The 20,306-nt window shown below is 43.2% G+C and overlaps 1 protein-coding gene across 2 annotated transcripts in view; it reads right to left on the reverse strand.

The window, feature by feature from the left end:
• Positions 1-19,387, reverse strand: part of RNF157 (ring finger protein 157) — a 98,493-nt gene extending 79,106 nt beyond the window's left edge. The window contains exon 1 of one of the 2 annotated variants that reach the window (XM_054457476.2): positions 19,068-19,386. In XM_054457476.2, coding sequence (XP_054313451.1) covers positions 19,068-19,155 — 88 coding nt within the window. In that variant the 5' untranslated portion in view covers positions 19,156-19,386. Of the gene's footprint in view, positions 1-19,067 lie in introns of both variants that reach the window. The other variant, XM_054457477.2, reaches the window with a different exon arrangement.
• Between the last annotated feature and the right edge of the window lie 919 nt (positions 19,388-20,306).

The following is a 20,306-nucleotide window of genomic DNA, read 5'->3' on the forward strand; positions in this document are numbered from 1 at the left end:
ATAATAATGTAATGGTAGTATATAAAGATTAAATAAGGGTAACCATTAGAGGAAAATACAAACCTTCCTAAATCCAAAAAATACACCTTAAAAAAAGAGCAAACAAAACAGACTACATAGTGAAAGACTATATAAATTTTTATATATATTTATACACATATAAAATAACATAAAATGGCCAGCCTTAAGCCAAACATATCAATCATATCAATAAATATAAATATGCTTAATTTATATTATGCTACCACGCACGTAAGGAAGAGTGGCTATGAAGATACATACATATCAATTAATATTTTTAAAACAAGCAATGTAAGGATAAATCATAATAATTTTAAAGCGATTATCTATAGGAGGAGGGAGAGAATGAAGCAGAAGGGACCAGACAGAAGGTGGATTTCTTTGAATATGCATCGTTTTATGTATCTACCACTGGAACCATATAAACATTTTGCATAATTATAAAATTAAAATTTCTGTAAAGCAATCCCTAAAAATCAAAAGTAAAGTGAAACAAATGAATATAAGTGCGTATGTAGTGGAATAACTACAGAAAGAGAAACTATTCCTAACAGCTTTAAGAGACTGTAATTTAACTGTACATCTCAAACAGTTTACAGTAATCATATCATTGGTGGCAGTATTTTCTTCTGAGAATGTGGCATTAAGCAGATGAGTAATTATGTGATATTTCGATTTTATCACACCTAGTGTATTGAGAATCAGAGAGAAAGTTACAGAAAGCCAAGATTAAACAAAAACCATATAGTCCTGAATTTGTATTAGAAGTATGAATAAAAATGCATGATGGGTATTTTATCTTTACAAACAATGTTTCCTAGCTCGGGCCACTGAAAAGGCCTAGAAACAAACACCAACAAAGTAGGTGGGGGTGCCTCTAGCACCCAGCCTGTAGTCTCCAAAAGTCATTTCCCACTAACAGGAACAAGGGCTCTTTGGAGGCCACATTCCAAGTCTGTGGCAGGAAATACACAAGATGGGACTAGAACATCTTGTCATACCAGATAACAAGGACGCTCTCTAAACCTACTAGGGTCATATCCAAGGGACTCAAGAGCTGACTTAAAGAGGTTCCTGCAGAGCAAAGATGGAACACATTAAGCTTCATCAGGATAATAAGGGCAAGGAATAAAATAAGTCTAAGTCAATGAGTTCATAATGATATCTAAAAAAAAAAAAAAAAAAAGGTTACCATTGAAGGATGCTAGTAAACCAATTCATTATTTTGGAAACTAGCCATTAAAGGGAAAGCCTCAAGCATTTATCTTGCCTTTCCTATATGAACTATACCTCTGGGTGAGTGAATAATTAATAGATGAGGGGAGGCCAGGTGCCATGGCTCACACCTGCAATCCCAGCACTTGGGAAGGCCTTGAGCCCAGAAGTTTGAGACCAGCCAAGGCAACATGGCGAGACACTGTCTCTACAAATTTTTTTGTTTGTTTGCTTGTTTGTTAGCTGGGCCAGGCGCAGTGGCTCATGTCTGTAATCCCAACACTTTGGGAGGCCGAGGTGGGTAGATCACGAGGTCAGGAGTTTGAGACCAGCCTGGCCAACATGGTGAAACCCTGTCTCTACTAAAAATACAAAAATTAGCCAGGCGTGGTGGTGGGCACCTGTAATCCCAGCTACTCAGGAGGCTGAAACAGGAGAATCACTTGAACCGGGGAGGCAGAGGTTTCGGTGAGCCAAGATCGCGCCATTGTACTCCAACCTGGGCAATAAAGTGAGACTCTGTCTCAAAAAAAAAAAAAAAAATTAGCCGGCTTGGTGGCAAGGGCCTTGGTCTTAGCTATTCAGGAGGCTGAGACGGGAGAATTACTTGAACTCAGTAGGTCAAGGCTGCAGTGAACCGTGTTCGCACCACTGCACTCCAGCCTGGGCAATAGAGACCCTATTTCAAAACAAAAAGAAAAGGTAGATGAGGGAAAGTTTCTCTTTCCAGAAATATTCTAGCTAATAAACAAAGAAGGAATGATAGGATTAGAATGTAAGTCTTAATAAATTAATAAATCATTCATTACCAAACCTCTCCCCCACAAAAAAGACAACCAGATACATGCTAGTGATAGAAAACGCAACAAAGTAGTCTTACCAAAGTAAGTAGCTTCAAATTTTAAAGCTTTAAAAAAAAAATGAACTTGATCAAGGTGCTGAACCCAACAACCAGCTTATAGAGAATAAAACAGAACATGATTAATGACAGTTCAGGGAGGCAATTGGCAAAACTCAGGCTGCAGAAAACCTTAACAAGAAAAATGACTAGGTTTCCTCAATGAATATATTGTAAGGGGGGGAAGTATGGCAACAGAAAATCCAAAGTACAGACTTCATTTTATTAAACCCTTTAATTTCCACATATTTTACTGTATACAATCAACAAAAACCAGGACTTTCTTGGTTCCAGCTATTGTTCATGCTCCTTCATTGGTTCTTCTAAAATAACTATAAGAAATAAAATACAAGGAAATAATAGATGTTCAAATCATATGGGTTCACAGAAGTACTATTTATAATAATCAAAAGGTGGAAACAAATGTCAAACAACAGATGAAATGGGTAAACAAAATGTGATATATAATGTGTCCGACATACGTCCTTACAATGGAATATTATTCAGCCATAAAAAGAAGTGAAGTTCTGATACATGCTACAACATGAATGAACCTCCAAAACAGTAAGCTAAGAGAAAGAAGCCAAACACAAAAGGTCACATACTGTAGCATGATTCCACGTATATGAAATATCCAGATAGGTAAATCCACAGAGAGAGTAGACTGGTGATCGCTAGGGGATGGGGGCAGGAGAGTGGGGACAAACTGCTTAATTGGTTTTATTTTGAGGTGATAAAAATGTTCTAGAGGCCGGGCGCAGTGGCTCACACCTTTTTGGAGGCTGAGGCTGGTGGATCACTTAAGGTCAGGAGTTCGAGACCAGCCTGGCCAACATGAAGCAACCCGTCTCTACTAAAAATACAAAAATTAGCTGGGTGTAGTGGTGCGCACCTGTAATCCCAGCTACTTGGGAGGCTGAGGCATAAGAACAGCTTGAACCTGTGAGGCAGAAGTTGCAGTGAGCTGAGGATCGTGTCACTTGCACTCCAGCCTGGGTGACAGAGCAAGATCCCGTCTCAAAAAAAAAAAAAAAAAGTTCTAGAACAGAGGTAGTGGATTGTGCAACACTGTGAATGTTCAAAATGCCACTGAGTTGTTCACTTTTAAGATAATTTTATGTTATGTGAACTTCACCTCAATTTAAAAAAATCACACGGGGAGGAAGAATTTAGCAGTCAGGTTATAATGCTGTCATTTGAATTTGTATTTTAACTTCCAAGCATGTATTGTAAGCAAGATACAGAACTTTACCAAAATTATCCCTGATTTTCATCTGTAAGATATCCTCTTATGCCCATTTTTCAGTTGAGGAAACTAAGGATTAGAAGAGTTGAGTGACTCGCACAACGTCCCACAGTTAAGAAACAGCAGACACCAAGAGATGCACGGTTTGAACCAAAGGTCTGGCTAACTCCACATCTCAACTCTGCACCTGTCTCTCCATCTGACAGTGGCAAAGAATAGCATGTGTGTGAGAGAAATGAAAAGAAACAACTCTGTGTGTGTGTGTGTGTGTGTGTGTAAATGTAATGTCTATTATTTCATATATATGTGGAAGACGAGCCAAATGTTTAAGGTTCTTTTTTTTTTTTGAGACAGAGTCTTGCTCTGTCACCCAGGTTGGAGTGCAGAGACGCGATCTCGGCTCCCTGCAAGCTCTGCCTCCTGGGTTCACGCCATTCTCCTGCCTCAGCCTCCTAAGTAGCTGGGACTACAGGCGCCCGCCACCATGCCTGGCTAATTTTTTGTATTTTTAGTAGAGACGGGGTTTCGCCGTGTTAGCCAGGATGGTTTCGATCTCCTGACCTTGTGATCCACCCGCCTCGGCCTCCCAAAGTGCTGGGATTACAGGCGTGAGCCACCGCACCTGAGCTTTTTTTTTTTGAGACATAGTCTCACTCTGTCACCCAGGCTGGAGTGCAGTGGTCCAGTCTCTGCTCGCTGCAACATCCGCCTCCCAGGTTCAAGTGATTCTTCTGACTCAGCCTTGCAAGTAGCTGGGATTACAGGCGTGTGCCACCACACCTGGCTAATTTTTGTATTTTTAGTAGAGACGGGGTTTCACCATGTTGGCCAGGCTGGTCTCGAACTCCTGACCTCAGATGATCCACCCGCCTCAGCCTCCCAAAGTGCTGGGATTACAGGCATGGGCCACCATGCTCGGCCAAGGTTCTTTACAACATAAACAATACCTGACTTTTCCTTTTCCTGTACTGTAATAGGAAAAAAGAAAGAGGGATAATGAATTGATGATAAAATGCTTAACCATATAAAACCCAAATTTTTTTCTTTCTGACAAACAGGAATTGTAAATCAAACCCCTTAGTCTCAAAAACATTTTGTTTTCCACATCAACTTTAAATATTGTGTTTTACGTATCTAGTGGAAGAACCACTAAGTTCAACACACAGCCTCCCTGTTCAGAATAAAATATGGAATATAATGAAACAAAAAACCAAATACACTGCACTGCCCAACTTTATATTTTTGGAAACAAAAGCAAAATAACTCTGAACCTCGGTAAAAAATGTTAGAACATGCAGTGTTTTCAACACATACACAATTCATGTACAACTTTGCAGAGCACCATCAGAAAGAAGTAAGTATAATAACACAGGGCAAGGCCCACACTGGCCAGAGCAGCTCCAGACACTACTCCTTAACATCTGACTTTATCTTAGTCACTATCAGCACTTTCTGGCTCTACAAGAACTCAGGGCAATGCAAAGGGAATTTGTGTTACACTGAGGGAGCCCGACCCTATCAATGGCAATTTTTGAAGCGAGAGCCCAAAATTAACAAATTGACTTCAACAAAGGAAAATCAACTATTTGTTCCTTATAATGTGAACAAAAAAGAAAAATCTCATTTAAAATTCATTGTATTAAATAATTTGCCTAATCATTTTGAATTTAAATTTTTGGGACATATTCCTAACACCACAGTGAAATTAAATATTGAGCAATGGGTTCCCTAAATTATGTCTGCCTCAATGAGATATTGCGACATTTGTTACCAAACCACTATGAATTATAACAATATATAATAAAGGACAATTAAACCCATTTTCCATTTTTCTACAATTCTATGGGAATCTATAGGCTATGGGAATCCTAGTAAATTTTCATATATTTGAAAAAATCTTCATCTATGTGACATTTCAATAACAATAAGCTTTAGATCACAAAAATAAGAAGAAAATTAGAAAATTGCAAACACCTCTAAATATTCAGCTCAATTCTATAATGCTACAGTGCTGCTTTTGTTCTTCATTTTTAAGTTTTCCCCCTAGAGCAAAGGTGCCTAATCTTTTGGCTTCCCTTGGCCACCCTGGAAAAAGAAGAATGGTCTTATGCCACACATAAAATACACTAACACTAATGATAGCTGATAAGCTTAAAAAAAAAAAAAAAAGAAAGAAACCGCAAAAAAACTCATAATGTTTTAAGAAAGTTTACTAATTTGTGTTGGGCTGCATTCAAAGCCATCCTGGGCCACATGTAGCCCAGCCCGTGGGGTGTGGGTTGTACAAACTCGCCCTAGAGCATATATTTATTTAAAAAATTAGGGCCGGACGCGGTGGCTCATGCCTGTAATCCCAGCACTTTGGGAGGCCAAGGTGGGCAGATCACTTGAGGTCAGGAGTTCGAGACCAGCCTGGCCAACTTGGTGAAACCCTGCCTCTACCAAAAACACAAAAATTAGCCGGGTATGGTGGCGGGCATCTGTAATCCCAGCTACTTGGGAGGCTGAGGCAGAAGAATTGCTTGAACCTAGGAGGCGGAGGCTGCAGTGAGCCAAGATCGCACCACTGCACTCCAGCCTAGGCAACAGAGTGAGCCTCCATCTCAAAAATATAAAAACAAAAAAATTACATGTTAGGTGCAATGGCTCACAACTGTAATCCCAGCACTTTGGGAGGCTGAGGTGTGGGCAACATAGCAAGACTCCATCTCCACAAAAAGAAAAAGAAATACACAATACATGTCCTTTGCCAAAAAAATTAGTGTATAGAAGTTAATAATTTAAAATTTAACCCTACTCCATAAGAAGTAACTCCACTATTCACAATTGGGTGTGGCCTTCCAGATTTTTTTATACATATACAAATATATCCGGGTCTTCGTTTTGTTCTATTATTTTTTTTAATTGAATGGACTATTGCACATATTGATCTGCAAGTTGCTTTCACTTAATATACTGTAGGCATCTTTCTATGTCTGTATTTATGGCATGACCTCATTGTTTTTAGTGGCCAAATAATATTAATAACCTCTTTTTTTTTTTTTTTTTTTTGAGACAGAGTCTCACTCTTGTCGCCCAGGCTGGAGTGCAATGAATGACGTGATCTTGGCTCACTGCAACCTCTGCTTCCTGGGTTCAAGAGATTCTCCTGCCTCAGCCTCCCAAGTATCTGGGACTACAGGCACCTGCCACCACACTCAGCTAATTTTTGTATTTTTAGTAGAGACAGGGTTTTCCCATGTTGGCCAGGCTGGTCTTGAACTCCTGACCTCAGGTGATCCACCCACCTCGGCCTCCCAAACGGCTGAGATTACAGGCGTGAGTCACTGCGCCTGGCCTATAACCGCTTCAGAGGACTGACTCTGTATCAGCCCTGTACTAGCAAGTACTACACGGGTTATTCTTCACAACCCTTTGAAGATGTTGCTATTTTCTTTTCATTTTATAGAAGAGGAAACTAATGCAAAGAGGTTAAATAATTTGTCCAAGGTCACACAGATAGTAAGAGGTAGTGGCCCAGCATGGTGGCTCACGCCTGTAATCCCAGCACTTTGGGAGGCCGAGGCAGGCGGATCACCTGAGGTCGAGAGTTTGAGACCAGCCTGACCAACATGGAGAAATCCTGTCTCTACTAAAAATACAAAATTAGCTGGGCATGGTGGCGCATGCCTGTCGTCCCAGCTACTCAGGAAGCTGAGGCAGGAGAATCGCTTGAAACTGGGAGGCAGAGGTTGCGGTGAGCCAAGATCGCGCCATTGCACTCCAGCCTGGGCAACAAGAGTGAAACTCCATCTCAAAAAAAAAAAAAAAAAAAAAAAAAGAGGTAGTGTCAGGTCCCCAAATCCAGCTATATTTATTCCAGAACCTGTGCTCTTAACCATTATACTGTATTCCCATTGAATGTCCAGATTTAATTAACTGTTTCCCTACTGATAAACATTCTCTTTACAGTTTATGTTGCTTCCTGTTTTTTACAAATGGAATTCATAGATGTAGACGTCGTGGGGTTTTTTTCTAAAAAGAAATTAAAAAAAAAACGTTTATTGAATATTCCATTTCCCCCACTAATTTAAATTCTATTCTTATCATGCTAAATATACTTAGATCTGGACTCTTCTATTCTGAACCAGTACAACATAGTCTGAACAACGGTAGCTTCACAGCATTTAGAGAAAGGCATACATCAATGCATCTAAACCCTTCCCACATTCTCAAGTCCCAACCCCAACCCTGTGCCCTTCTTCCTTGTGGCGCTCTCTCAAAACCCTTATGCATTACAAAAGTTTCAACACCTAACAACTTCCCCATATTTCTATCCATACTTTCTTCCAGTCTCAAGGAGGCATTCCTCCTTCCCAAGGTTAACTTCTTCACCTGAGTTCTCATTCCCAACTGCCTCTACCTCACCTGAGACCACATCTGTAACCATTCTTCTTGTTTAACACTTGAGTTCCTCTCTCTCCACTGGCTTCTTACTTACTTCATCCTACAAGCATATACTGGTCTCCCCAACTCAAACAACAAATACCAAAAAAGTTCCATCTGCCATGGCTTACTAACCAGTCACTCGGGCTGGGCACAGTGGCTCACACCTGTAATCACAGCACTTTGGGAGGCTGAGGCAGGTGAATCACCTGAGGTCAGGAGTTCGAGACCAGCCTGGCCAACATGGTGAAACCCCCTCTCTACTAAAATACAAACTTAGCCGGGCGTGGTTGTGGGCACCTGTAATCCCAGCTACTCGTTCAGGCAGAGAATCATCTGAACGTGGGAGGCAGACGCTGCAGTGAGCTGAGACTGCGCCATTGGACTCCAGCCTGGGCGACACAGTGAGACTCCATTTCAAAATAATAATAATAATACAAAAAAAAACCCATTCAGTCACCCACCCACCCACCCACTCACCCATCCATCGATTCATCCTGTCCCTTCACACCACACATCCGGTAATTCCCCAAATCTTTACAATAGTTTCCACCCCTCTACTAAAACTGTTCTCTGGAACACCAATCAAACCAAGTCTTGTCTCACACTTCATTTACCTCTGCAGAATTCAACACTCATTTCTGAGGCTCTCTTTCCTCAAAACCCTGGATAGTTTGTGTCTCTTCTGCCTCTCACTTGTTTCACTTTTCACCATAAAGATGGACATATCTTAAGGGTTCAGCCCTCTCCTCTTCCTTCACACTTTCTCTCTTCTTCACAGAATCGAAGCAAAGGTTTTGACTTACGAGAGAGCTGGATTTTATCCTGATGCTGCTGCCATTCAGCTTTGTGATCCAGGACAAATTATTTAAACTTTTTGAGCTTTGGTTTATTTGTAAAATAGAGACAATAATACTTCTTTCAACAGATTATTGTTGAGATCAAGTAAGATCACATGTGTATAGAAGCTGGCTAAGCCCAGTGGGCAACTGATAAATTTTGGCTTCTCCCTTCCCATACTCAACTCCCAAATCTTTGTCCCTGATCTTCAGCGTTTCAGTCCAAATCTTCAATCACCTGCCATATCTTTTCATCCAGATAGCCCATTTTGCCTCCAACTCAATAACCTTTTCTTCTGGAAGGAGGAGGAATCAAGAGCACTTTATCTGAAGAGCTGGCACCAGAACTCCTCCTAGGGAAGGCACTATCTTTTTGGAGGATGCACCTTAATGAGCTACTTAGAATGGAGAGTGGCACACTAAGGGTACGTATGGGTACTTCTGTTGCTCCTTGATGGAACCTAAACTGCTTGTAATTTGTTTTTCTACTAAGAGATAAGAGTGAAGAGTAAAAAAAAAAAAAAAAGGAAAGAGGAAGGAGACATTAGGACAAAGAAAGGCTGGGGTTGGAGATCTTAAAGAGTCAGTAAAACTCTAAAGTACTGTTTAGGGTAACCATGCTTATGACTCCTCTGGAGTTGTGTGCATTTCTATAATGCATACACCCCAACTCACCATTCCCCACAAATCATTAGTAAAATCTGTATTTTGAATATATCATGTGAATGGAATTTTTTGGAGAAATTGAAGAATGGACTGATGTCACATCTGCAGTGGGGCAAAGACAGCAAACTGGATCGTGAGAGCCAAAATGATCATAACGTGAGTCCTCTGGCAATCCACAGAAACCTTCGAGGGGGCATTAAAATCCTCTATTCTGTGGTTTTGGGAAATAAGTGGGTTTCTGTCTAATTTCCCCGGATCTTGAGGCAAAGTAAAGCAACCAGCCGACATTTAGGACTCACTTCAAAAGCGGTTTCTGCTCCAGAATTCCAATTTTTGTCAATGGTATCTCACTCCTCTGGTCACCCAGGCTAAAAACGTCAGTCATCAAAGAAACAAAAACACTGAACATGTGCTCTATGCAAAGCATCCGGGGTCAAGACCTTAGCCCTTTCCAAGTTCAATTACGGTGGGTTATCTTCTAAGAGTTTCCAACCAAATCTCTCTGCTTCCAGTCTCTCCTCTCAATCACTCATATTTCTTAAAAAGAGATACTGAGCCGGGCATGGTGGCTCACACCTATAATCCCAGCATTTTGGGAGGCTGAGGTGGGCAGATCATGAGGTCAGGAGTTTGAGACCAGCCTGACCAACATGGTGAAACCCCATCTCTACTAAAAATATAAAAATTAGCCAGGCATGGTGGCAGGTGTCTGTAATCCCAGCTACTCAGGAGACGAGGTTGCAGTGAGCCAGGATCACACTATTGCACTCCAGCCTGGGCGAAAGAACAAGACTCCATCTTAAAAAAAAAAAAAAAAAGAGAGACAGAGAGAGAAAGACAAAGGGCGGGGTGGGGGGAGAGAGAGAGAGAGACTCTTCTTAGATTAAAAGATTTAATCCTTTTTTTTTTTCTTTTTTAAAGTTCGGGTCTCACTCTATCACCCAGGCTAGAGTGCAGTGACCAGATCATAGCTCACTGCAGCCTTGACCTCCTGGGCTGAGGCGATCCTCTTGTTTCTGCCTTCTGAGTAGCTGGGACTACAGGTGCCCACCACCATGCCTGGCTAATTTTAAACATTTTTTGTAGAGATGAGATCTCACCACGTTGACTGGGCTGGTCTCAAACTCCCAACCTCAGGTGATCTTCTGGCCTTGGCCTCCCAAAGTGGAAGCATTGCTTGAGCCCAGGAGTACAAGATCAGCCTGGGTAACATAGTGAGACCCCATCTCCATTTGTTTAAAAAATAAAAAAAGAAGTCTACCTTCAATGCATTTTGCTACCAAGAACCCCACCCTTTCAGTTATCAAGCTCTTGTCTTTATTTTATCCAAAAGGTACAAACCCCTCTGTGCTGTCATTTTTAAGAGCTTTATTGAAGTATAATAAACATGGCATAAAATTCATCCATTGAACAATTCAATGATTTTGGCAACCATCATCACGATTTAGCTGAAAACATTTCCATCACCCCAAAATGTTCCATCATGCCCATTTACAATTAATTCCTACTCTTATTATCAGCCTTAGGCAAACACTATTCTGCTTTCTATCTCTATAAATGTGCTTCTTCTAGCCATTTCATATAAACAAACTCATATGATACGTAGTCTTGCATTTGGTTTCTTTCCCTTAGCATAATGTTTTTGAAGTTAAATCATGTTGTATAGCACGTATCAGTAGTTCATCCCTTTAAATTGCTGAATATGGCCAGGCGTGTTGTCTCATGCCTGTAACTCCTGCACTTTGGGAGGCCGAGGCTGAAGGATGGCTCAAGACTAGGAGTTCAAGAGCAGCCTGGGCAACAGAGTGGGACCCCGTCTTTACAAAACATAAATTTAAAAAATTAGCTGGGAGTGGTGGCATGTGCCTGTAGTCCCAGCTACTTGGGAGGCTGAGGCTGGAGGAGTGCCTGAGCCCAGGAGGTCGATGGTGCAGGGAGCTATGATCGCACCATTGCACTCCAGCCTGAGCAATAGAGCAAGACCCTGTCTCTAAAACAAAAACAAAGAAAGAAACAAAAAACTAAATTGCTGAGTAGTGTTTCATTATATGACTGTACCATGAAATAAACAATGGATTTTGTTTATCCATTCACCAGCTGATGTACACTTGGATTATTTCCAGTTTCTTGGCTATTATGAGCAATGCTGCCATGAACATCTGCATCCATGTCTTTGAGTGTACATATGTTTTCATTTTTTTGGACAGATTCATAGGAGTGGAACTGCTGAATCATAAGGCAAATTTATGTCCCACCGTTTAAGACACTGCCCAACTTTCCAAAGTAGTTGTACTATTTTACATTTCCCACAGCACTTCATAAAGATTCCAATTTCTCTGCATTCTCAACATTTGACATTGTCTGCCTTTTCTATTTTAGTTATCTTAATTCTAATAGGTGTGAAATGGTATCTCATTGCAGTTTTAATTATATTTCCCTAATGGCTGCTGATGTTGAGCATCTTTCCATGTGTTCATCAGCCATTCCTACATCTTTTTCGGTGAAATATCTACTCAAATCTTGCACATTTTTTTTTTTTTTTGAGACACAGTCTTGCTCTGTCGCCCAGGACAGAGTGCAGTGGCCCAGTCTCCGCTCACTGCAACCTCTGCCTCCCGGGTTCAAGTGATTCTCTTGTCTCAGCCTCCCGAGTAGCTGTGACTAGAGGCACCGGTCACCACACCCAGCTAATTTTTTGTATTTTTAGTAGAGACAGGGTTTCACCGTGTTAGCCAGGATGGTCTCGATCTCCTGACCTCATGTTCCACCCGCCTCAGCCTCCCAAAGTGCTGGGATTACAGGCGTGAGCCACCGTGCCCGGCCTCTTGCACATTTTTTAATTGGGTGGTTTGTCTCCATAATATTGAATTGTAAGAGTTCTTAATATTGATACACATCCTTTATGTGATTTTCAAATATTTTCTTTCAGAAAGTGGCTTGTCTTCTCAACTTTTTACTGTCTTTTGAGGTGGTACTGTTTTTAATTTCGAAGAAATCAAATTTATTATTATTTTTTACTTGTATGGATTTTGCTTTTGGTGTCACATCTAAGAACTCTTTGCCCAATCCAAATCAAATAACATTTTTCTCCTATGTCTTCCTCTAGGGGTTTCATTGTTTTTGCATTTAGGTCTATGATCCATTTTTATTTTTTTATTAGTGACAGGGTCTCAATCTGTCACCCAGGCTGAAGTGCAGTGGCACAATCACAGCTCACTGCAGCCTTGAACTCCTAGGCAAAGCAATCCTTCCGCCTCAGCCTCCCGAGTAGCTGATATCATGCCACCATGCCCAGGTAATTTTTTAAAAAAATTTTTGTAGAGACACGGTCTCACTCTGTTGCCCAGGCTGGTCTTGAACTCCTGGGCTCAAGCCATCCTTCAGCCTTGGCCTCCCAAAGTGCTGGGATTACAGGCATGAGCCGCCATACCTGGCCCCATTTTGAAAACAGCTTTGTGGAGATACAATTTATATACCACAGAATTCACCTATTTAGTGTGTACAATCCAATGTTTTTTAGTATATTGACCGTGTTATACAACTATTCACCACTATCTAATTTTAGAACACTGCCATTATCCCAAAAAGAAATCCATTAGCAGTCACAGCTCATTTCTCCCTCTCCCCAGCCTCTGGCAGCCGCAGGCACAGCCACTGCGCCACTGCCACTAATCTACTTTCTGTCTCTGTGGATTTGCCTCTTCTGGGCATTTCTTATAAATGAGATTATTCAATAGATGGCCTTCTTGCACCTGGCTTATTTCACTGAGTATAACATTTTCAAGGTTCATCCAGGTTGTAGCACATATCAAATCTTCATTCCTTTTTATTGCCAAATAATATTCTATTGTGCAGACTTACCATATTTTATTTATCAGTAGTTCTATTCATCGGTTGATGAACATTTGGGTTATTTCCACCTTTTAGCTATTATGAGTAATTCATGTGCAAGTTTTTATGTGAATGTATTTTCTTCATTTTTCTCGAGCACATACCTAGGAGTAGAACTGCTGAGTCATCTAGTAACTAACCATCTGAGAAACTGTCAAACCGTTTTCCAAAGTGGCTGCCCCATTTTACATTCACACCGGCAGGGTATGAGGGTTTCGCTCTCTCCATATCCTTACCAGTACTCGTCATTATCATTTTTTAAAATTATAGCCATCCTAGTGGGTGTGAAGTGATATCTAATTGTAGTTTTGATTTGTATTTCCTTGAAAGTTAATAATGATCATTTCTTCATGTGCTTATTGTCCACTGTATATCTTTTTTGGAGAAATGTCTATTCAAGTGCTGTGACCATTTTTAATTGGGTTGTCTTTTTATTATTGAGCATGAGAGTTCCTTATATATTCTAGATAAAAATTCTTGTCATACCTACGATTTATAAAAATTTCTCCCATTCTCTGGGTTCTCTTTTAACTCTATAATCCATTTTGAGTTAATTTTGGTGATGTAAAGAATAGGTCCGAGTTCATTTTCTTTTTTGCTCGTCCCAGCATCATTTGTTGAAACCACTATCCTTTCCCCATTCAATTGTCTCGGTACTTTTGTCAAAATCAACTGAAAATAAATGTAAGGATTTCTGGTTCATAACTCTGTTCCACTGATCTATATGCTCTTCGTTGTGCCAATACCACACTATCTTGATTACTGTGGCATTATAGCAATTATATGCATAGTAACTTTTAAAATAGGGTAGCGATAGTCCTCCAACTTTGTTCTTTTTCAAAATTGTTTTGGATATTTTAAAGTGTCAAACTGTGCCAACCAAATAATTCCTTATTTTGTAGTAAGTTACTTTTTTTTTTTTTTTTTTTGAGATGGAGTCTCGCTCTGTCGCCCAGGCTAGAGTGCAGTGGCGCGATCTCGGCTCACTGCAAGCTCCGCCTCCTGGGTTCACATCATTTTCCTGCCTCAGCCTCCCAAGTAGCTGGGACTACAGGCTCCCGTCACCATGCCTGGCTAATTTTTTTGTATTTTTAGTAGAGATGGGGTTTCACCATGTTAGCCAGGATGGTCTTCATCTCCTGACCTCGTGATCTGCCCACCTCGGCCTCCCAAAGTGCTGGGATTACAGGCGTGAGCCACCGCGCCCAGCCATAAATTGCATATTTTTAAGTGTATGGTTTCAAATCTAATATTAAATTGATACTTCTAAAGCTAGGAGAAACTTATATAAAAACTTTTATAGTTATTCGACAAAGACTTATTGTCCATGCCTTTAAAAACTGTTCTTGCAATAGGAAAGACCCATTTGACAAGAATATGTGTACTCTAAAATAACAAAAATTTGGAGAATGATGATGTAGACAGATGTGATACATCTACGGCCGGGTGCAGCAGATCACTCCTGTAATCCCAGTGCTTTGGGACCCCGAGGTGGGAGGACTGCTTGAGACCAGGAGTTCAAGACCAGCCTGGGCAACACAGTGAGATACTGTCTCTACAAAAACTTTAAACATTAGCCAGGCATGGTGGTATGTGCCTGTAATCCCAGCTACTGAGGAGGCTGAGGCAGGAAGATTGCTTGAGCCCAGGACTTTGAGGTTACAGTGAGCTTTGATAACACCACTGCACTCCAGCCTGGGTGCCAGAGTGAGACCCTGTCTCTAAAAATAAATTATTTAATTTTTAAAAATCTACAATCAGTTGACTTTAAGTAAAGGAGATTATCCTTCATTATGTGGGTGGGCCTCGTCTAGTCAGTTGAAGGCCTTAAAAGCAAAAACCCGGGTTTAACCAAGCTAGCTGGTCAGGACTCTGATTACCATTCTGAATTTCTGTAGTAGCTTTACTTCTTAAAGACTTCAGCAAAACAAATTATTCCTATTTTCCAACTTGCCCAAATATGTGGAGGGAAACAAACTAGATTTATGAGGTACTGTTTATATAAATTGTCTTTATATTATGCCTATTTCTTCCTGGATAGAGAAAACAGGCTTTTATCAATGGCGACTTTTATCAATGTGGATACTTCTGTCAAAAGATGAGCTTTCATAAAAGCAACCATCTCTGCAAAACCATACCTTTCTTTGCTAAACAAATGATCTTGGGCTTTTAAAGATGCAAAGATCTTAGAGAAGCATGTATGACCTCTAACTCAAAAATTACAAAAGTACATCCAAATATAGTAGAATTGTGCTCTACATTGCTTTCTATGCTAATGTAGAAATGCTATACAGAAACTCCCACCATACTTTCTATTACTTAAATGATTAATATTCATACAATTATTAATCTAAAAATCATCTAATGCATAACATTATTCATTGTTGCATTGTTTGCAATAGTAAGATACTGAAAAAACAACTCACAGATGTTTATCAATAGGAGACTATGTAAAAAAAAAGATGGCATATACATACAGAGGAATACTACATAGTTGTTAAAAAGCACAAAGAAACTTATCAAATATGAGACAATATAAAAAGATCTCCAATATCTCTGAAAGCAAACAGAGCAAGGTGTAGAACAGTCTAATAGCATGCTATGCTTGCATTTACACAAGAAACTCTGAAAGAATTCCAAAGAAACCAAAAGTGGTTACATGGGATGGGAGGTTTAGAGGGAGGAAGGAGAACCAGGTGGATGGACAACAGCAGCAAGAACAAGGCTTTCACTGTACGCGTTTTCATTCTTTTAAAGTTTGAACCATGTGACTATATTACCTATTCAAAAATAAATAATTCTAAATAATTTAGTCTATTTATTTCTATCTACCTCTATTTAAGGATAGAAAAAAGCTACAAACCCAAGTCTCAACTTGAAATCAGCCATTCTTGATGGGATTTAAATGTTTCTATTTCAATGTGCATACAAAACTAAGAAGTTCCACTAAAAATACTAAGAAAAAAGCAATTTCCGCTGGACACTGTGACCATCATTACAAGGACAGATGATGGTGTTTCTTTCCGAAACAACTGTTCCACAGTCAGTGCAGTTTTAGCCACTTTCCAGCAAGCCAGATAGTGGTCTCAACTTAACACTCAAACTACAAGGTATGTCATCTGGAGAAAGCTGACTCTGCTACTTGCTTTGTTCCACTGTTAGTACTCAGGATAAGGAGACTTCTCAAAATCAACCCAGGCTGATTCCTCTACAGGGACTTCAATTATGACACGAAATAGCCTTCATTCCATAATCATGGAATGATTGTTTTAAGTCTTGTTTTTTGAGTACAAGTTCAAAACCCAATTCCTTGAGAGGTAGAAGCAGATGGTATAGTATGAAGAACACTAACTGGCTGAGAGACCCTGGCCATACCAATTCATTTCTCTGGGTCTCCATTTTCTTATCAGTGAAATGAATGGGAGGCCAAGGCAGGAGGATTGCTTGAGACCACGAGTTCAAGACCAGCCTGGGCAACATAGTGAGATACTGTCTCTACAAAAAACTTGCCTGGGCATGGTAGCTCACACCTGTAATCCCAGCACTTTGGGAGGCTGAGGCAGGCGGATCACCTGAGAGGTCAGGAGTTCAAGACCTGCCTGGCCAATATGGTGAAACCCCATCCAGCTCTACTAAAAATACAAACAATTAGCCGGGTGTGGTGGCAAACACCTGTAATCCCAGCTACTTGGGAGACTGAGGCGGAAGAATTGCTCGAACCCTAGAAGCAGACGTTGCAGTGAGCCAATATCGCACCACTTCATTCCAGCCTGGGCGTGACAGAGAGAGACGCCGACTCAAAAAAAAAAAAATTAAACATTAGCTAGGCATGGTGGTTACGGCCAAACTCTGTCAACGGTTCCTTTCAGGACTAATACTGTAATCCCATAAAGAGCCAGGTCAATTCAAAGATCAGAAGAAAGGCAATGCCTCTATCTAGAGCATATATGCAAGCTCACATAAGGTTTCAAATACACAAAGGTTTGCTGACAGAGACAGGATGTTCTGATTCTGTTTTCTATGTTTTAGCTTCAACATAAATAATGTGATCCATTTGCTGTAAAGACTTATCTCACGTACAACTTCTGATTTAACATGAATTACAGTTTTACAGTTAAACTTTTAAAAGACTGGTAGAGTGGAGAGGATTATTTAAGACAAAGTATTGAGTGTGCTAATTAACAAAAGTTTTGGTTTGGTCTATTGTCTTTTTATTATCATCATCCAAGATTCATACTTGTACAATCATGCTTTGGGGAACAGCCTTCCAGAGGTTTACCTATGTTAAGTCCCACATGTGAAAGAGCGGTGAATACTTTCCCGAGGCAGCAAACACTATTGAAAATTCCAGGCTCAGCAAAGTATGCTCCATATTTTGATCAATAAAAGCCATGTGGTTTAAGAAAAACAGAGCCCACAAATACTGCTGCATTATTTTTGTCTATTTTATAAAGTTTTCCTCATGCCACCCTAAGAATATTTTTGTCTATTAAAAAACAAAATCTATGCCTTGTTTAGCATTGATTTTATGTAGTCATAATCAGTCAGAGCTTTATTAAAATACTAATGACCCACAGCTCTATCTTAGACCTTTCTAAAACAATTCTTCATCATATTCATCTTTGCAAGGATTCATTCTTTGGCACAAAAGCAGTGAAAAACACAGCTCTGGCAGACACTCTGCGGGGATGCGGGCAGGTTCATTGTCTGGCCCCTGCTTTCACCTGGCAGACACTGGACACACTGCTGAGAAACCAGCTCATCTCATTAGTATGTCTCTATTCTACCAAAAAGAGACGAGGCTCTGCTCCAATTCTGACACCTCATTCCGAGAACACCAAAATCTCCACCGGGTCCTAAGCAGACAGAATGTGGCAGCCATTCATCCCCAGAAGTCTTGAGAATAAAATTAAAAGTAATTAATTAAAGTAAAACTACTTGCAATTAAAAGTAAACACCAGCTAGGTCATGCAATTCACACTGGCCGGTGCTCACATAACTGAACTACCTTCTTGTGATTCTCTGCTTTGCTGTCAAAATCGTCCTCCACCTCCAATGCTGATACCACAACCCAGAGGCTGGAGACATTTAAGTGAAGGGATGATTCTAATAACAAACATACTTCTATACGTTTTCAATACCTCCGCCCTGTCCCAGAGCTGGTCCCACTCCAAAACCCAGGCTTGCCACTACACTAGCAAATGGGCAATCCGAGTGACTGTGATACTCACATTCCCAAACATTTCTCTTACTTTCTTCCCCCCACCCCGCTTCTGACAGCCTCTGCAAAAGCACTAGCACTGCAAATGCCTGCTTGGCTTCCATCCTTCAGCAAGCAATGGAAGCTTTTCCAGGAGAAACCTAATTCTAACCTTTCCAGAGGCCAGGAGACGGCAGCGCAGGGATAGCACCTGGCGCATGTGCCTGTCTGGATGCCGAGGTCGCCTCCCCCGCGGCCCTCGGACCCCGCGAGGCAAGTAGGCTGTGGGCCGGGCCGGCCGGGTCCGTGCGGGGCGCCGACCTCGACTGCGACGCCGCAGCCCCGCTCCCCAGGAGCCTCAGTCCCTGCGGGCACGCGTCTCCGTCACGGGGCCGATTACAATGGAGGCCGCTCCCGTCCTCCCGTGGAGGGGCTCGGTGCCCTCGGTGACCCTGCTAGACCCCGCAGAACGCCCTTTGGGCTAATTCGCCCGGGGCGGGGGAGACCTCGGCCTTCTCGAAGACCTCCCGCGCTCGAAGGCCGTTTCGGAGCGGCCGCAACCACTGGGTCCCGGAAGACCCGCGGGGCCCCCTCAGAACATCCCGACCCGGACCCCTGCCCCTGCCCCTCTCCCTCCTCGCGGCTGCGGCGCCCGCCCGCCCTCACCGGACTTGGGCGGGTAGCGGTACACGGAATTAGACGGGATGTCCACCTCCTCCACGCCCGCGTGCTGCCGGCTCGTCAGGGCCCCCATGGCCGCAGCGGCTGCAGCCCCGGCCCGGCCCCGGTGCCCGCGCCGCCCTCCGCGCTTCACCGTGGCCGCCCGCCCCGCGCCCGGTGCGGGGGCCGACTGCCCGCCGCGGCCGGCTCCGCTGCGGCGCTGCGGCTCTGGCGGCGGGGAGCCCCCGGCGCGCCGCGCACCATCCTCCGCCGGGCACCGCGGCGGCGCCTCTGCCGAGGGGGCTGCGGGGCTGGGCCGGGGGCGCCGCCGCCGACTCAGGCCGCGTGATGTCAGCGGCGGCTCCGCGCGGGGACCGCGGCGGCCCCAGCCAATGGCGAGGCGGGGCGGGAGCGCCCGCGCCGGAGCAGCCAATGAGCGCGGGACTGCAGCAGGAGCCGGCGGCGCGTGCCTCGCGCGGGGAGCCGCGGCTGGACTCAGCGCGCGTGGACGAGGCCCAGGGCCTCGCGGCGGGGGCGGGGGCGGGGGCGGGGGCGGGGACTCGCGACGGGGGCGCGGACGGGGGCGCGGCCGGGGCAGGGCGGGACTGGCCGGAGCGGGGACCCCAGGCGGCGAGCGCTGCGCCGGGCCGGGACGCGTCGCCCCTCCGCGCCTGTTTATCCCGGCTCGGATTACCGCGCAGGGAGCCACCCCCTCCCGCGGTCCGCGAGGCCTGGCCGGGAGCTCGCTCGCCATTGTCCCGGGCGTCCCAAAGCGGGCGGTCCCCGCTCCGCAGCTCCCGCGCCTGGAGGAAGCCTTCCCAGCCTCGCCCCTCAGCGTCTGCCGGCGGAGGTCGTCGCAAACCTCATGCAGAGGGGCAGGGAGAGGGGTCCCACGATGCATTCGCGTCTCTCCTGCCCCATGTTAATGCTGGTGACCGGCTAGGAAGATGCCGCCTCCCTCTCACGTGCGTCTATTCAAAGCGCTCCCAACTCTATACGTGCTGTTTAAGGCTCGTTGTAGCCCTAAAGTTAGAACATCGACTGAGGATAAGATCAAGACATTCAGCCTCTGTCTGTATCTTGGAAACGGGACCCCGGAAACTTTGGAAAGGCCTGAGTGCCAAGAGAGTCAACGCAGGCGAAAGCGAACCGGGCCGGGCAGAACCGGGGGCTCCTCTTGATAAAAACACACACAACAGTGGGAAGCTTGGGCCGGCGGAAGACGTCATTCCCTTGCTTAATTAC

Source organism: Pongo pygmaeus, chromosome 19 (assembly GCF_028885625.2).
Source record: "Pongo pygmaeus isolate AG05252 chromosome 19, NHGRI_mPonPyg2-v2.0_pri, whole genome shotgun sequence".
Classification (NCBI taxonomy): Eukaryota; Metazoa; Chordata; class Mammalia; order Primates; family Hominidae; genus Pongo; species Pongo pygmaeus.